Source organism: Channa argus, chromosome 15 (assembly GCF_033026475.1).
Source record: "Channa argus isolate prfri chromosome 15, Channa argus male v1.0, whole genome shotgun sequence".
Classification (NCBI taxonomy): Eukaryota; Metazoa; Chordata; class Actinopteri; order Anabantiformes; family Channidae; genus Channa; species Channa argus.
This window is the reverse complement of record NC_090211.1, coordinates 1,823,639-1,841,721: the sequence shown is the minus strand read 5'-3', so window position 1 is coordinate 1,841,721 and position 18,083 is coordinate 1,823,639. Positions and strand designations below refer to the sequence as shown.

The 18,083-nt window shown below is 38.4% G+C and overlaps 2 protein-coding genes across 3 annotated transcripts; one reads left to right on the top strand and one right to left on the bottom strand.

Annotated features, from left to right (window-relative positions):
* Positions 1-1,771: 1,771 nt before the first annotated feature.
* Positions 1,772-9,435, top strand: LOC137099940 (inactive all-trans-retinol 13,14-reductase-like). Of its 2 annotated transcripts, XM_067477402.1 has the most exons (12): positions 1,772-1,999; positions 2,927-3,109; positions 3,773-3,911; positions 4,007-4,109; positions 4,594-4,789; positions 4,895-5,092; positions 6,178-6,297; positions 6,415-6,553; positions 6,770-6,879; positions 7,888-8,060; positions 8,639-8,798; positions 9,190-9,435. In XM_067477402.1, the coding sequence occupies exons 1-12, from the start codon at positions 1,834-1,836 to the stop codon at positions 9,336-9,338; spliced, it is 1,836 nt and encodes a 611-aa protein (XP_067333503.1). In that variant the 5' UTR covers positions 1,772-1,833; the 3' UTR covers positions 9,339-9,435. The 2 variants fall into 2 exon arrangements, with proteins under 2 accessions (XP_067333503.1, XP_067333501.1); XM_067477400.1 differs by having other exon boundaries at positions 4,594-5,092.
* Positions 9,436-12,221: 2,786 nt separating this feature from the next.
* On the bottom strand, positions 12,222-17,700 carry LOC137100031 (macrophage mannose receptor 1-like). The gene is made up of 5 exons (XM_067477600.1): positions 17,500-17,700; positions 16,293-16,679; positions 15,801-16,148; positions 14,781-14,872; positions 12,222-13,126 (listed from the first exon to the last, which is right to left on the bottom strand). Exons 1-5 carry the CDS (start codon positions 17,534-17,536, stop codon positions 12,995-12,997), a joined length of 996 nt encoding a protein of 331 aa, XP_067333701.1. The 5' UTR covers positions 17,537-17,700; the 3' UTR covers positions 12,222-12,994.
* Positions 17,701-18,083: the final 383 nt, after the last annotated feature.

The following is an 18,083-nucleotide window of genomic DNA, read 5'->3' as shown; positions in this document are numbered from 1 at the left end:
CCTTGAAAAGGCCTGTAAGGGGATCCACATAACAATGCATATTCAACTGGTACAAATACTCTTTCATCATCAGAAACAAGCTGTTCAAGGAGTTGCAAAAAGTTGCAAAATGAAATTCTATGGTTAGAACTCCAAACACCATCTCAGGCAAACACAGGCACTGTTCATGAGCTGACTTCACTGTGCAGCATGGTGTTGGCAGCTATGGGGGTGGATCGCAGCAGCCTTGACAGTGAGAACTGGAGTGACAGTTAAGCACAAAAAAAGATGGCAGTTCACAGACATCTATTCAGTCTGATGGCATATGAGGGGATCTGTCGGGATACATGGGATATTCAAATTTATGTGAAAGGCCTGTGGGCTTTGAAACATGTTGTCCATCCACCCATTCAACTTATTCTTGTTGTAGGTGCAACTTATTCTGTTCAGGGTTGTGTGGGCTGGAGCCTATACCAGCTGTCACAGGGCGAGAGGCAGGGTACACCCTGGACAGGTCTCCAGTCTATCTTAGGGCCATAGACACACACAGACAGACAACCATTTAGACTCAAATTCACAATTCAAATCATAATTTTAGAGTCAAAACCATGTCACTGTGGCAGTAGCATAAATTATCTGAATCAGGTTAAATGTGGCAGTGAATTATCCTCAAATCCTCTGCTTCCACTCTCTCAACTCCCCTGGTCTTTATTTTTTCACTATTACATTCTCTGTCCTCTACACTTTGTTCCCTCTCTCCCTTATTTCACTGGCTGCCTCTTTCAATGTGACTCCTCATTTATCTCACTCTTATTACACCAAAGTGTAATAAAGTGTATTTAAACTATATATACCATCTTTATTTAAACATTTGTGTTGTGTTTGCAACATTTTCAATTTAAATAGCAGAAACATCTCAAACTAAACATAAATATCAACAAAATATGTTTCATACAATATATTCATACTAATACATTCACTTATGACACTAGGATTTTGCTGTTTGTATTATAAAATTCAGACTGTAGGTCCACTATAAAATACTGTATCTCTGTAGTAATGCAGTGGGCCTGCACAGAAGCTACACAGTATTTTTTCAATGCTGTCTAAGGATGAAGATATTACATCCATGGGTAAGAATTGCACTTAACCAAAAGCAGCCAGATGGTCAACTCTCTAGTTACCTGTATCAGCTTTGGTGGATTCAGCTGCAGGTGCAGTTGGCCTACAGAATAATAAAACTATAAGATTGTGTAGTAAGGTAAAGATCATCCACTCCACTTGCGATGTAGTGAAGTAACGAAGCAGAGGAGAGTTGTATTTAGGTAAATTTAATTATATGAACCTCTGAAAAAATACAGGTCCAGCATTTTTAATAGAAAAAGTTGAATTGAACTGCTCATGAAATTATACTGCACATGCTCTGCATACCAGACTATTTTCCCACAAAGTGGTCTCATTAGCTGCATCTTTGCTTTGAAAGCGCCTTTGTTTACAATCATGCCGCAGTTCTAGGATAATTTCAACCACACAGTAAGGGACTTGTAAAAAGAAAAAGTCAATCCAAATCAGCTTTGGGTGTGTGGAGACCATGAATGAGTCTGATGAAGTGAACAACTAGCTCTCTCTTCTCTGCCAGCCTCATGTCCCTTGTGTGGAGAATGCGTTCTCCACTTTCATTACTAGGGACACAATTTCCAAAATATCAGCAGTTGTATGGTCTTTTACTTTTCTTCCTGTGCATAATGACCATATCCTTTTACTCCACGCCAACCTTCACACAACCATCTCCTCCTCCTTTGCTCTATCCTGCTTCGTCTGATAGCCACCTCAGTCCTGAAACTCTCTGCTGCTATGTGGTGGTGGCTCCTTGGTGTATTGATCTGTGTATTGCTCGCATCTGGTATCCTCTTATTCCTGATCACCGGGCAAAGCTACAAGGTGTTCAGTGAGAAGTGCCTGAGGCGACCTGGACCCTTGGTTACTGACATCAAACAGAGGGATGCCCGACTAAAGAGAGGTAGGACGAGTTTCTGATAGAGTCTTAAAGTGCGTGTGTGTAGTATATGAGTGTAACCCTTTAAATTACTTTTAATGGGGCTGGTGAGAGGGATCTTTTGGAATTCACGGGGAAACATGAAAGTCTGATGTCTTCCACTTGTGGCTCTATGGATGATGATGGTGATTTTGTACAGACATCCAATCTTACAGACATCCCTCCAGTCCCCAAAGAAAGAAATCTAATGACTCAGATTATAGTGACACTTTGTTGGTGTCAACGGTGCCAGAAGCAATTTCTGGTTCAGAATGAAATGACTCAACAACGTTTGATAGATTACTGTGAGATTTGCTACATATATTTAAGGTCACCATAAAATGTATCTAAGTGGTTTTGGAGACTGTTTTTGGTAATTACACACTCACACACACATTCCCAGATGTGGTCATAATTGCTGAAAGCTTATGTAACAGCCATAATTCATCGTTGGTTAACAGATTGTCCTAGTTTACTTCAGCAGGAAAGGCATCAAGAAACACTCTCCAAGTTAAACCGGGTTGAGGAAACACTGTTAGTGCTGATTAAGTGTAAAAGACTCACCATAAACAGACTGAAAACACATGCTAGCATTACAATATTAAGACTCTAAGAAACAACAGATGAGAAGTGAAAAAAAAAACATACTTAAAAGCAGCCTCACAACCTTCTACCAGTTTTATTTCAAAGATCAATTGCTTTTTACCAGATGCCCTTCCTGCTGCAACCCTACTATTTTATCCAGGCACAGTACCGGCACAAGGGTGGTTCTTAGTGGCTAGGTGCCAAACCTGGTGGGATGGGACTCAAACGCTTGGCCTTCTGCATCCCAACCCAATGCTCTACCACTGAGCCAACAGGGCCCCTTTCTACCACTTTTATCTAAAAATGTAATGTAAGTTTGTGTCACAGGGTTTTGTGTGGGCAGCATTCCCCCATCTCTGGATGCAGTGGTGATTGGCAGTGGTATTGGAGGTTTGACAGCAGCAGCACTTTTGTCCAAAGCCGGGAAAAGGGTTGTAGTCCTGGAGCAACACGATCAAGCCGGAGGGTGTACACACACCTTCCAGAATAAGGGATTTGAGTTTGATGTGGGTAAGATGCTGAAGTAAACACACGTTTGCATTACAGTATTTCGCTTTGCTGCCGTGAATCTTTTCTAACGGATTGAAATACTGACTAACTTACTAGTGTCAGAATATGAAACTTAAGGGTTCATTTATATCTTGCATCGTACAGGCTCAGTTATTAGTAAGTATTAAGAATTTTAAAAAAACACAAGAAAGAAATACGACGAGTTATACACCCCTCACTCCCTTTCTAAATAAACTATGCACCACTATCCCTTTCTTTGCCAGGGTCAGAGGTGCCCATCATGCACTCTCTCACATACAGTATCTGTCCTGCCAGACATTAATCAGAGCACAAGGATACATAACTGTAACACACCATTAATATATAAAAAAAAAAAAAAATTCTTCAATAATATTAACACAAAAATCCAGGACAGGACCAAAACAATGAAAATGCATTTAATGACCGTGAACAACATATTGCCTGTCATTATGATATGTTGAATGTTAAAGAGATTTTACTGATATAATACAAAAATAAAACACACATTTCAGGAGGTTAGTTGTTATAGAGGCAGCAATTACTACAGCATAAAATGCAAAGAAGCTATATACAGGATTTTTTTGCAATACTGCCATACTAAACAGAGAAGGGGAAACTCAGTATACGTTCTTCAACCACCAGGTATCCATTACCTGGGCCAGCTTCATGAGAATAGTCTGCTGAAGGTCACCTTGGATCAGATCACAGAGGGGCAGCTGCAGTTTGCCCAGCTCGAGCAGCATTTTGATACACTTATCCTGGGTCAGCATGACGAGCGCAGGTAGAACAGATCTTTCTTTTTTTTATTTTTTATTATTTTTTTTGTATTTCCCACCATCTCTGACCCACCTAATCTTATTGCTTTATCAATCTCAGGCAGTACCATATCCATGCAGGAAAGACTGAGATGGGAGCTAGCCTGAAGAGGCAATTCCCAGAAGAAGAGGAGGCCATTGATGAGTTTATGAGACTGATGAAGGTAAATAGAGAGGGAAGTAATGGTAACCATGATGGAGTAAAAGGGGGCAAAAACATTGAAAGAAGACAGTAAAATGAAATATATGAATAAGGCTGTAAAGTTGTCAGTGCTATGCAGATGACACCCAACTGTATGTAGCTGTTTCTCTTAATGATCGTAAGCTGGATTCTTGCTTCCCGCAGAAGGTGTCACAATTATCCATAATTATGAGATTGTAGCTGTCAAAATGGCCCTGTGCAGGCCTGCCATAAAGCCCTAAATAACATAAAGGCAAGTAGAATTCAGCACACATGATTTACCACATTATAGACCTACAGAAACTAAAGTTTTGACAAAGAAGCCAGTGATTATCCACCCCTTCCATGGCAACAACCACTCAGTAATATAAATACTTGAACTGCATGTCTCACGTAAAAATGCTTGATGGGCAAAGAGTATTGCTGATTTTGGATGAATAATCTGATTGCATGTCCTACTCATGCAGCTAGCTTCAAGGCAGATGCCGCTCATTGCCATCTTGAAGATCACACCATACTGGCTGGTAAACTTCCTGGCTCGGACTGGTTTGTTAGGTCGCATATCTTCAGTGTTTCGCCTAACAACAACCAACCATTCAGAGATAATGTCCCGTCTCACACAGAACAAGGACCTACAGGCACTGTCTGCCTACCACTTCTATGGTGCTGGAAATACAGACACATATACTGAATTACAGGTCACACACACACACACATGCAGTACATACTGTACATCTCCAGTCCTGTGTACCATCTCTTTTGTTGTAGGTGTCCCTCCCAAAGATTCCAGCTTCCTCATCAATGCTCTCCTAATTCACCACTATAAGCGTGGTGCATACTATCCACGAGGGGGTGCCAGTGAGTTTGCCTTTCACATCATCCCCGTTATTCAGCGGGCAGGTGGGGATGTGCTTGTCAGGGCTCCTGTACAACGCATTCTGGTCAACCAACAAGGAAAAGCCTATGGTGAGAAATGAAATGAATGACTTGATTTCGTTTGTAGGACTCTGACTTGAGTCCAAGTTTCAAGTTTTTATCTGAACAGTGATGGGAAAACATGTACACACAGGAGTGGAGGTTGTGGCAGGTTGTGGTAAGAATACTAGTTCTGGCTCAAGCAAAGCAATTAATGCAAGATATTCAAATTATGACAATGTTTGGGGAAATTAAGTTAGAGCAAAAAAACAGGTTGTGTTGAAGGAATTAAAATTTCTGCTAGACATAAAAGTAACGTTTATTTACCACCCACTTAGTTACTGCCATTAAAAACTACTTAAAAATATTAAGCTGCTCTAATTAGTTTTTTCCAGTTTTTATAAAAAAGTCCCATGTAATCATTACTACAAGTGCAAGCACATATATTTTTTTTTAAATACTTTGAAATGATTTGCACCTAATTTCACAAAAAACAATGATGTAAAAACAGATGGGATTTACTCTATTTGTTAGCATTATCTGTCTAGCATAGTTCTTTGTCATTGTATTTTCTTTTACAATGGTTTTTAGTTGAGTTGCATGTACATCAAGATGTCTATCATACAATAAATCAGTTAAGAAGGGGCCATTAATTATTTCTATTTATTGCCGAATACATAGTGCAGAGAGCAGTTCATGTTTTTTAATGTGGATTTAAGTTTTGCTAGATCTTGTATTAACTTAAGCCGAGTGCATTTTATTATGTTACCATGACTTAAATCACATTTTACATTGATGAATGCAGAAATTTGAGTTTGCACGACACCCAAAAAGAAGTTGCTGTGATTATCAACATTATTATTTCAACACAACTAATGAAAGTACGTTTTTTTTAATTACGATTTGTATATGAACCAGACAATTAGTATTTATATCTTGGAAACGTGTATTTTATTAAGTGGCAGGCACATTGCCTTAAACTGCTATTTAGTTACAGGTGAAAAGGGGAAACCTCTTCAAGACCTTCAAGCAAGTTAAATTGCCACCAAAAATTCTTAACAATTAACAAACTCCACAGACGTAAACAAGACACTTCCTTCTTATATCCAAATGTAGGTTTGTGTGTTTCTGTGCAGGTGTGACAGTACTTAAAGGAGAAGAAGAGATTAAGGTCCATGCCCCCATTATTATTTCCAACACTGGAATTTTCAACACTTTCCAGAAGTTTCTTCCTCCCCACATACAGAAACAATCAGGTAACATGCTCTATGTCTCATGGTTTTACATATTTGCTGCCTTCTTCTATACTATAAATATTTATGTAAGACCAACGTGTGATACAGTTCACATCTCCATTAACTGTCTGTGTGTAGAGATCCAGTCACTTCTGGGTATGGTGCACCATGGTATGGGTTCCTTCTTAGTTTTTGTTGGTTTGGATGGAACCAAAGAGGAGCTAGGTATCATTTCCACCAACGTCTGGATGTATAAAGACAATGACTTGGACTTGCTGTACGTTTTTTATATTCTCTTTCATTCCTTTTGTTTTAATCCTCATTATTATCTCCACTACTACTTTTTGCTGAAATTTATTGCCTAAATCAACCCCAAAATTTTCTAAATCCCCTAAAACATTTTACTTATTTTACTATTTTTATTTTTTTATTTCATTACAACCCTGTCTTCATTCTATCGTCTGTGTTTGTGGGCACATTTCTACTTGTCAAGTATGGAGAGATACTCCACACTGAGCAGAGAGCAGGTAATAGGGAACATTCCCATGATGTTCATCACCTTCCCATCTGCTAAAGACCCAACAGCCAACATCAGACACCCAGGTAGGACACACTGATAACTTGATGCACCTCTTTGACTTTGTCATGTTTAATCCCTGTCTTTTTGATTTCTTCACCTTCTGTACTCCTTTTTGGCAGACAGAAAACCACATGGTCAACACCAACAATCTCTATATTCTTGCACGGGATGTTACAATTCTTCAACATGGTGGAAGTTAGTTATATGATGCTAATTTGGCCACTTGCTGCCTTCCTATAATAATGGAAATACCTTTTTATTAAGTTATGGTTTGCAACTGTTCCATGACACATTTGGAGTTTACATGGATACTATAATTTTGGTTGCAGGCTTCTTCTTCTGTGGCAGATAATGTAAACTGAACTGATGGAATCAATTTCCACTGACACGAAATATGAGTACAGTCAATGCAGAGTTGGCTTTAGTGTCTGTATGGGGATTGTGGCTTGTGATAATTCACTGCAACAAACGTTTCCCCATAATCAACAAATGCAGTAGAGCATCCATTCGTTTCTTCAAGAAGATCAAAAGTTAAATCAACTTGAAATTTGAATTCTTTCTTCTTGTAGCATCTGGGACCCCAAATCCCAAACACTAAATAATTTACAAAACCAGATTTACAATCACCATGTTTTATTAATTTAAATACACAAGCAATTCTAATCCTGGTCACAGTTCCGTGCAGCTTATCATATACTCCCAAATATCCCTCCTGTCTGCCGACAAAATTTGAAGTGACTAAGTCAGACTTTGTATAAAACGCACAGTGCTTCAATCCACTCGTGAATACAACCAATAAAATATATTCATTGTCAGTCACAGAGGGAACGGGAACGGGGGAGGGAATTTTGCCACACAAAATTGACATTTCACTCGACCCAACAGGCTAGCGTTACTTCTAAAGAAGAATCAAATCCACTCCAAAACACCTGGCTCCTTTATCTGCTCTCCTCCTGATCAATGGGAAGACAGCAGGGGGATCAACAGGTGACACTGATTACATTCTTTTCTTTATTCCCCTATTTCTGCAGGTAAGTCATGTATGACACTGCTAACCATGGCTCGTTGTGAGTGGTTTGAGGAATGGAAGGGGAAGGGGACAAATGTGGGCAAGAGGGGACAGGACCACCAGGACCTGAAAACCAGCATGGCCCAAGAACTATTGGATTGGGCATTAAGCATCTTCCCTCAGTTACGCGACAAGGTGTGTGTCAGTGTTTGCATGTTGATGTGTCTTTGTACCGTCATACATTTACAGCTGAAACTGATCAGATCATGTTGTAGTTGGAGTCAACAGATGTTAAACAGCAGTATATTTTACTTAAAAAAGGACAGAGTAGAACAATCACAATTCAGTCATAAATGAGTTGATACCCACAGTGTAGACTTAATGCACAAGTATAAATCAAGCTTAGGAGCCTCACAGGGGATGAAGCCAAACCCCGTAGTCATTGGGCGAGAGGCGGGTAGCATCTTGGACAGGTCACCTGTCTATCACAGGACTAGTTGCAACTTAAACGGTAAATTTCCCTGCTGGGTTGTTGGTTTGTTGTCTGTCAGTTTGTGCAATTGAGCAGAATGACACTTTGAAATAATAACTATTGAATTTAAAGCTGGACTAATAAACGCCCACAAGAACTGTCTGAATTTGTGCACAGCTATTTTGCCTCTTTTAGCTCAGTGTTTTTGGCTTTACAAATCCTCTAGGCATACATAAAAACAAGTAAATAATGAGATATAATCTGTTTACAAGGCAAGAAATGTATGTGTGTGTGTGCTCAGGTGGTACTCGTGGATGCTGCCACCCCTCTGACAAATGTTCACTACTTGGGGGCAACAACGGGTGAGATGTATGGAGCTGAACACAACTTGTGGCACTTGACTCCAGAGACAATAGCTAGGATACGACCACAGACACCAGTCAACGGACTCTACTTAACAGGTGACCTGACATGCATGAAAGTCCAATCCAGTCTGATTGCTGATTGAGACCAGAGGTGACAGAAGTATATAAACTCAATACGTGCAGAAAAAGTACTTGTCTGAACTAAAAACAGCAGTATTTTTTAGCTGATTGCATTTTTCAAAATTAAACCTACATCAGAACTTTACATCAGCAAACTGAGAGGTAACTAAACCTGTAATAAATACACATAGTAAAGTAGAATTTCCTTTTAAAGTAAAATACAATTTAAAAACTTAAGTCAGTAAAATTTTAGTAAATGCAGTGTGTGTGTATGTGTGTGTGTGTGTGTGTGTGTGTGTGTGTGTGTGTGTGTGTGTGTGTGTGTGTGTGTGTGTGTGTGTGTGTGTGTGTGTGTGTGTGTTTGTAGGTCAGGACATATTCTGTAACGGCATGGCTGGAGCTGTGCATGGTGGACTCCTCTGCGCCTCAGCTGTCCTGAAACAGATCCTCTACATTGACCTTCTTTCTCTAAAGTCCCGCCTCAAACACAAACAGGCCAATGATAAACTGACCTGATAATAATTGGATTTTATTAATTCTTTAGTGGGCTCAGACTGGGCAGTGTTGCAATTTCTGTTGTATATTTTAAAATAAATCATTATGTGACACTGTGTCCTCGTGTTTGTGTCACTGTACAAACAGGAAACCTCCCTAAGAGGACCCCAACTCTCACTCCATAGCAAGTAGCGCATGGCTCAGTAAAAACAAACAGGTCTAAAGAAACAAGGAAAACCATTTGACGAAGAGTTATCATTCTGGGAGAGAAGATTTTTTTTTTAATATAACAGATTTATTATACTGCACTTTCATTTATGTCGTATGAAACATATGTGATACCATTCAACAAGTAGTGCTGAATTGTCCACATACACTGAAACTAAAACTGAATTCTCCTTCATGATGGTGATGAATTTTAGGTTTTGTTCAATTGATTTAAGAGAGTTATTAAATCAGCGCATGGTCTGTGACCCAAGCTTCATCACGGAAACAAGCTGCTACAAATCCATATTTGACCACAAGGGGGTGCTGAACTATGCTGAGTGACACCAACGTGCAATGGCTGCAACCCCTACATATTACCCATCAAAGCCATAATCAGCTAGATTCCCATTTGCTGTGGTGTCTAAAGAGAGAGAGCGGATTTTCCAAAGCTACTCTGGGAGGCGTTCAAGGGATTTAAAGATGAAATTCAAACACAAGGTAACTCAGCCAAAACAGCCACAATTACAGTTACAATTACAATGAGTCATCTAGCAAATGCTTTTATTCAAAGCGACAAACAAGTAAGTAGCAGACACTAGGGGCCACATCGGGGTTTGGTGTCTTGGCTGGGGACGTGTTCGGCATGTAGCCCAGAGGACAGGGAGTCAAACCATTGACCCTGTGGTTCATGGACTACTGCTCCATGGAAATAACAATGAATTAATTAACACATAAATTAACACATTCTTACTTCAAGTCAACAAAATCCCCTTTATCCAAAGCAAATAGAAAGAAGTCTCACATTCCCTTATATTCAATCTGTTTCACACAAGCACACACACAGTATACTTTATTTATTATCTTATTTTGTGGCAGTCAGTTGCTGGAAATGTTATCAGAATGCTCCAGGTCATTGAGCAGTCTGACATTATATAGGTTATGTAGCACAATATTTAATGTAGTATAAACCCAATGTCTGGGCAAAAAAGAAAAGCACCTGTTGTTATTGCATCAGTGTGTCCATACCTTTTGAGTGAGACACATTACCTGATCATTCATATGAAGAAGTGAGTAGTTTAAGTACTGTAAATTGTTTTAGGTCAAGAGTGACATCTCACAGCCAACACTGTTCCGACAAACCAGAAGCAGTGATGAGCTGAAATGACTACGTGGCTATATGAAAACTTTTAATACCTGTAAGAGTTCTAACTTCTGGACTCCACCCCAACACCCTCATGTTTTTAAAATGTATTTTCTAATACTGGGACTATGTTCAAGGTTTGTATTAGTTAATAAAGTTTCTATTCCCTTTTATTTACAGGAGGAAAATGCAGGTCACTGTATAAAACATGTTGAGCAAGTAAATTCTCTAAATGGTGCAAAAATGAAATGGACATAGTATTGAAAAATTCCAGTGCTCCAGTGGTCCACAAGACCAACAATGCAGTAGTCATTCAGTGAATTGTGTATGGAATGTGTGTATGGTTGTTGCATTACCTTGTTGCTGTTCCCTGTACAGAGGTGACTCACATGAGTCATGAAGAGATCGATGCCACTTTGCCCCTTTGCCACTTTGAAGTTAGAAAACATGCATCACAAATGATCTGAGAATGTATTAAACGCATTTGTAATATTTGTTGTCTATCCCAAGCTTAACACTGTTATTGAAACTAAACAAACAGGGAGGAAAAACCTTAGACCTGATGTGCACAAAGCACATTTCCACTATTCTACATTACACATCATGAAATCACGTCTTTCCTGTTTCAAAACACTGCATTAAAAAATATCCCTGCTATGAACCAACTTATCAAACACAGGCACCAGCTGTGCAGACACTCATGTGCTTGACTGGAAATGCAGCAATCAGGGATTACCAGAATAAATATACTCCATATACTCACATACAAACATTTTCAGACAGACTACACTACATCATCACAGCAGGAGAAAAATGGATGCAGGGCAGATCAGACACATTCAAAAATGACCAGTCCTCCAAAAATAGTTTCTTTAGTGTCCACAATTTTCAATCCAGTATCTCCAACCATGCTCCTTTATTCTCATAAAGAATGGTTTTATTCATTTATTCCTGTATTAATTTATTTAATGGCATAAGTGTAGAAAATTATAAATCTCCAGGCCTATGTATAGCCCTCATTAAAGTCATGCAGGAAACCTGCAAGCAAACTGATGCAGGATCTGTGGATGGATCCACCATTCAAGAAGACACCACCTCACTGTTTTGGGAACGAGAACACATGATGTGGAAAAGAAATGTACGTTTTTTGCTTAAAAAGATTTTATAATAAATCTTTTTTCATTCAGAAATAGGGGATGGTTGCGTCAGGAAGAGCATCAGGCGTAAAAACTGCCAAATCAACAGGCGGACAATGATCCGCTGTGGCGACCCTGAACTCACAGGATAAGACGAAAGGACCAAAAAAAAAACCCCAAAAACTTTATCATTAGAAAAGCAGAAACACTTAAAGTGTGTTAGATACATTACAGCAGTGAATAACTGGTTCAGAGTTAGATCAGATGAAGCATGTGTGTGTGTCAAATGGAAATGACAGAGGAGGGGAGAAGAGCACTTTTCAGAGGTGGTGAACTAGGAGGAAAAGGATAAAGAAGACCAAGAACAATAGTTGAAATGTTTGATAAAATTAGAATCTTAGACTGTGGATCTGTGCTTGATGTTTATTGTTCAATAAATCTGAATCATTATGTTATTTTACAGATTACTTCCAACATCCAACAAAAATCATTGACATTCATATTCTAACAATCTCGATGTCATTGTATTCTCTACTGGGTTTAACCTTATGATAAAATTCACCTATAAAGCAAAATAAAAACTATTACCAATGTAATATTTTTTATTAAAATGTAAAAACACATATTCTTTTCTAAAAACTAATTACACTACATATTAACCACACTGGATTAACCACACAGCGGCTATCATCATATATGTTTGGAAATAAAATAAAAGTGTATCAAATGACAATGTGAACCTGCTGACAGAGGCTTATTCTGCAGCTTTACACAGCACACACACACACACACACACACACACTGTCATCACTGAGAAGCATCACAACAAACAAAGGTGTTTTTTTTTCATAGTGTGGCAAAAACGTGCTCATGAAATACAATCCTGATTGTTAAATCCAGTTCCATTAGAAAATGGCAAATGAATGACAGCACAAGTTCGCTGCTGTTACTTCCCTGTGTACTGTGTCTTCATTGTGACCTCTGTGTCATCAGTCACATTTTAAATACACAGCGGCTCAAACTGACCAGCTTGTGCACTAAACAAATTAATTTCAAAAGTACAAATTATATACAATTATATATAAGTGCAAAATGTGAGTTTTTTGGGAGGATAAAATCCATTTAAAAAGTGAATGATAATGTCTCTACTGAAGTCACAAACGTGCATAAGGAAAATAAACACAATTAAATCATTAATGGCCACAGATGAGCTTCTCTTCCTCTACTCTTCTTTTTTCCAAGTAGAAAGTCTTTCCACCATGCTGCTTCCTCCATGACAGCATTGTGTTTTCACTCAGGCCCCTGTCCTTCAGTCTCTGAGCAAACTAAAAAACAGATATTTTTATTATTTTTACAGATTTGTCTCTAATATTCACCCTTTCTGTGCTTTTGTTACTGTAACTGCTGCCTACTCAGAATTGTATTCTACTGTAAATAAAGTTTAGTTTGAACATTGATGAACCAGTTTTGCCCTGGTTACCCTGACATGGCAGTTGCTCATGCAGTGTTCCTAAGGTGATCCTTCATGTGTGCTACAGCACCACCTATTGACCAAGGAAGGAACTTCCACACAAAGATATCCATAACCATAAACATATCCATATCCCCCAGTCCTGGGGTCAGTGGTTCGATCCCTAGTTTTTCCTGGTCATATGTTGAAGTGTCCCTGTTCAAGATATTGAACCCAAATTGCTGTCCGTGGGTCAGGCCAGACCCTTACATGGCAGTGACCTTCATCTCTGTGCATGTGTGAGTGAGTGAATCTGTGAAAGTAATTCTAAATAGCTTTGGGTTACAAGGCAGAAAAGCACAGACCATTTAACATATTCTTCATTTCACATTTGTAATTTATGTAAATGATCCACATAGGCACAGCTTTAAATGAGTATAACAAATCTGCAAAACACACTATAACCAGCTCTCTGTGTGTAATATTGTAATGACTTTGTTAGAAGCATGGAATTGCAAACAAGCTAATATCCAGGTTAGAAATACTTGGAAGATGTTTTTGTGCTTCACTATATGTAAGACTGTTGTATCTATAAGGACTGTTGTATAAGGAATAGTGTGACATTGGAACATCAACATCACTTTTACATGTACATGTTGATACATGTTGTATCACATGTTGATACCTTATGCTAAAGGGCACACAGTAGATACCTGGACCTTAAGGAAATTTCATTTCCCGTCATATAGCAGTTTCTTGAAATTCACATTTCTATCACATCAGTGCACACACATCTACACTTGGGTGCAGATGTTTGCATCTACTTATAAGAGCAACATTTTGCACCAATATAAGTTTTATTATTTAACTTTTTTTCACAGGCCTACCTACACTCCTTGACCATTTTTGTTACTTCTGATGATGAAAGAAGATAAGATTGGCACGAGCTAAAAGTGCATTGTTATGGACCATGGTCAGTTGACAACTAGGTAATAAAATAAAAAAAAAATAGGTTTGCCTGGACATTTCATGAAGCTTATTTAAGCTTTGAATAAAGTCACCTGGTTACTGTACCTGTGTGTCTGCGGGTGTGTTTGTATTTGGGTTCTTTCTGTACAGTGTACAAACTGTAACAGCTGAGTTTTTGTCATTCTAAATATGCTAGACGTCCACAGGAATGAGTCCCTGTTGCACCAAGCTCACCTGCAATCTGACACGTCCACAATTACCCAATGCACTCAATGCCTGAAATCAGTGTTTCATTTGGACCATGACACATAGCACTGAAAGTCTTAAGGCCATTTCACTGTCACATAGTCCATTACAATGAATCAATACATACAAACTAGTGTCTGCCTCTATATCATCTACTCCCTGCTCTTGTTTTCCACCTGTACATGTGTTGATATAAGGAATCTAAGCTAATTTACCTATTTAAATTTTTAATGTCTAAATGTAACTAATGTTAATCGCAAATAAAGAAATCATTGAAAATGTTATTATTTATGTATTAAATTCACCGTTATTACCTGCTGCATGATGGCTTCTGTTGTATCCTCCGGGTCCACAGAGCAATTGTTTATAGTTACTTTAACTCTCACGATCTGCTGAGTCACTGGATCTTTTAGAAAGGAATAGTGCATTTTAATACAAACCCCATTTATAGAAAATTGTTTCGTTTTTTTAAAATGCAGTAACAACTAAAATCAATCAATTTGCATGATCCTTTATCTGCCAAGAGCCAGATTTTCATCGTTTGCCGAGACCAAGTTAATTGCATTCTGTAAATACAAGCAAATTTAGAGTTTGATGTCTGCAACACACTCGAAAAAAGTTGGGACAGGTGCAAAATAAGACAGAATATTTATAAAATATTCAAGTAAAACTGTCCTCGATGATTCACTTGTGCAACCTAAAATGCAACCTAAAACCGTAACACGAGGGCAGCACAGTAGCGGAGTGGTCAGTGCTGCCACCTCACAGCTCGGAGGTCATTGGTTTGAATCTCCGTGTTCAAGAGAAAGGCAGCATTAGTGGTGTCATTGTTCCAACCCTTCCTAGTTTGTGTACGTCTAGGCAGTTTTAAAGTTGGCAGACTCAACCTAATTGTTTGCTTCTGCCTCACTAGCAATACTAGGAATTGCATCTGTCATAGGCACACAGTTCATTTCTGATGACGTGTACAAGCAACAGGGTAAATGAACACAGGCACCATGTTGCCCAGGTGTACGCAGAGTGAAACACACATATACTTGAGGCATAATTCTTGTATCCAGCAAGAATGGGCAAATATGCCAACTGTTTGTATTCTCAGTTCCCAAACCATTAAAAAGGGCCATTGAAATGAAAATGAAAAATGAAAACTTTTCTTTGTCCTTGTGTCAGATGAAAAAGTCCCAACTCTTCTATAATTTAGTTTTTCATGGCATACATGCACAATTTAAGTCAGTGCGCAAGAATTTCTCTTAGGTACCGAATGTAAATATATAAAACGATGTAACAATATGTATCTATAATTATGTAATATGTAATGTGATGTAATAACTCACCATCATAACAGACAAAGAATAGCTTATCACCACATGTTTGGGCAGTCCACTGGCCTTGATGTAAGACCACACAGGGAGTGTTAATGAAGGCAGATCGCAAGGTACCAATTTGAGGATTCCACTTTGTGAACATAATGGGGCTCCCATCTGACCACTTCCACGAGTCTCTGTAGAGGCCAATCCAGATTGTTGCATTCTGGGCCAGCTTCTGTATCTCAACATACTCTTTTAGGTTTCTCACACTGACTAGGTCAGTGTAGAACTGCCTGCAGTAGCTCTGAGCCTCCCTCATCATCTTAAACTCAGGCACAAAGACGTAATTGGATGGATCCACTGTGTTGCCACTCCCTAGAAAATAAGCAAAAGTGAAAACATTTTGTATGTTAATTTCAGCAATAAAGCGTATGACAGCATAATTGACAATCTTTGCGTACAACAAAAACCTAACCACGTGAAAATGAGACCAATCTGATCTAGGGGTTTTCTTCCTACCATTGTAGCAGACAAACGGGCACACATTTTGGCACCCACAATCATTCCATAAGCCATTAGGATCCATTGCCACACAGTCCTCCAATCCCCCGAAGTTATTGGGTTCGCCACTCTTCCACATCCGGAACATGGTTTCTCCATTACCATAAAAACCCTCCTTCTGCAGTGACCACCTCCAGCTGTTAGTGTCATCGTACAGTCCTATCCAAACAGAATTATTATAATACTTTTGAGCAGCAGTCACCAACTGATTCAAGTCGTTGTTGCTGCCAACTGTGGCTAGGTCAGTGTACTTCCCTCTGCAGAAGCTCTGAGCTTCAGTCCAGTTCACTGGCTGTTCTACAGGAATGTTGACACGTGGAAAACAGGCAGGTAGGAAACACAGTCCTGTGATGATGAAAAGGACTTTTTAATGGTTATAGCACTGAATGTGTGACTAAGAGGCACGAAGATGAATAAGAATGTAATTGATTTTATATCTTTTTCAGCTACAGTTACAAATTCATTTTCAAATAGTAACTTCACATGTTTCACGTTTAATTTCTTTTTTAATTTGTTTAAAGATAGTTAAAAAATACAATTCACAATGGGTAGAAATTTTTGAACATTTTAAGTCAGGTTACAATAAGAAGAAGAAGAAGAAGAAGGAGACAAATGATAATAATAAAAGCAAAGTAAATCATTTGTTAATTTCATTGTAAAAAAGCAATGAATGACAATATATGGTATTAATTTTGTGGCTAAAAGTGGGAATTCCTTCGCATTTAAATAATCTAATGCTTATCATAATGTGTACATGAACTCTGCTTTTTAACAACTGTAATCTTGTTAATCTTGTTTATTTATTTGCCTGCAGTTTTAATGCTTCGGTTTACTATCAGCACTCTTTTCAGTATTGTCTTCTGTGGCAGTGCGAAGCTGTTTTCAGTTAGAAGCTCTGTACATTACTATGTGGTGAAGACTGAGGAGCTTTCAGCACTTAATAAGCGAGTGATTCTAATAAGGAGTCGTTAAAGACCAAAAACAGATCTTAAAGGAGACAGAATATTTGTCAGGGAGTCAGAAAAACAACTGCAGAAAAATGTTAATGACGCACAAATAGACAAACTAACTTTGTCACATAGACAAAGTTAGTAGCTTAATTGTTTCTCTGTAACCACATAAAATGTTCTTATGGAAAGACAAATGTACATTAAATTACACTAACCTGGTAATACCACACACAGGAACCTCTTCCACTTCATGACAATAATAGTTTTGCTCCTTTTACTGTTCCTACATTAACACTGTAACAGAAAACAAGCTTCACATCAATCTGCAAATGAACATACTTATCATTTGGTCACATTAAACATACTGTATACTGTATTTGTAAATTAGTGTACCTGTAAAATTAATATGATGTCTTTTTTGTACAAACATAATACTTATAATTTTCAAATAAATCTCAGTGGCTTTGTACTGGGATCAGTAATAGGTTGTAAGTTACAATGTACTTCTTCCTTTTCCCCTTGCAAATTTCCCCTTTGTCATGCCTGAACAATTTCCTGAGTAATTTTATCAGCTTATTCAAATAAAATGAATCTTGCAAATGTCCATTTAATGAAGTGATGTCTTACCTTGAGAAGATACACTAACCACAAACTGTGCAGTGCATGCAGTAATAATCCTCAGTTATATTAACTATGGTTTTAAATCTCGCGAGAAATCATAAGAGCTGTTAGCAGTCATGGCTTCTCGTCATCAACAATTTGCCTTCTATGCAAAAGCATTAACAAACAAATTATCTGC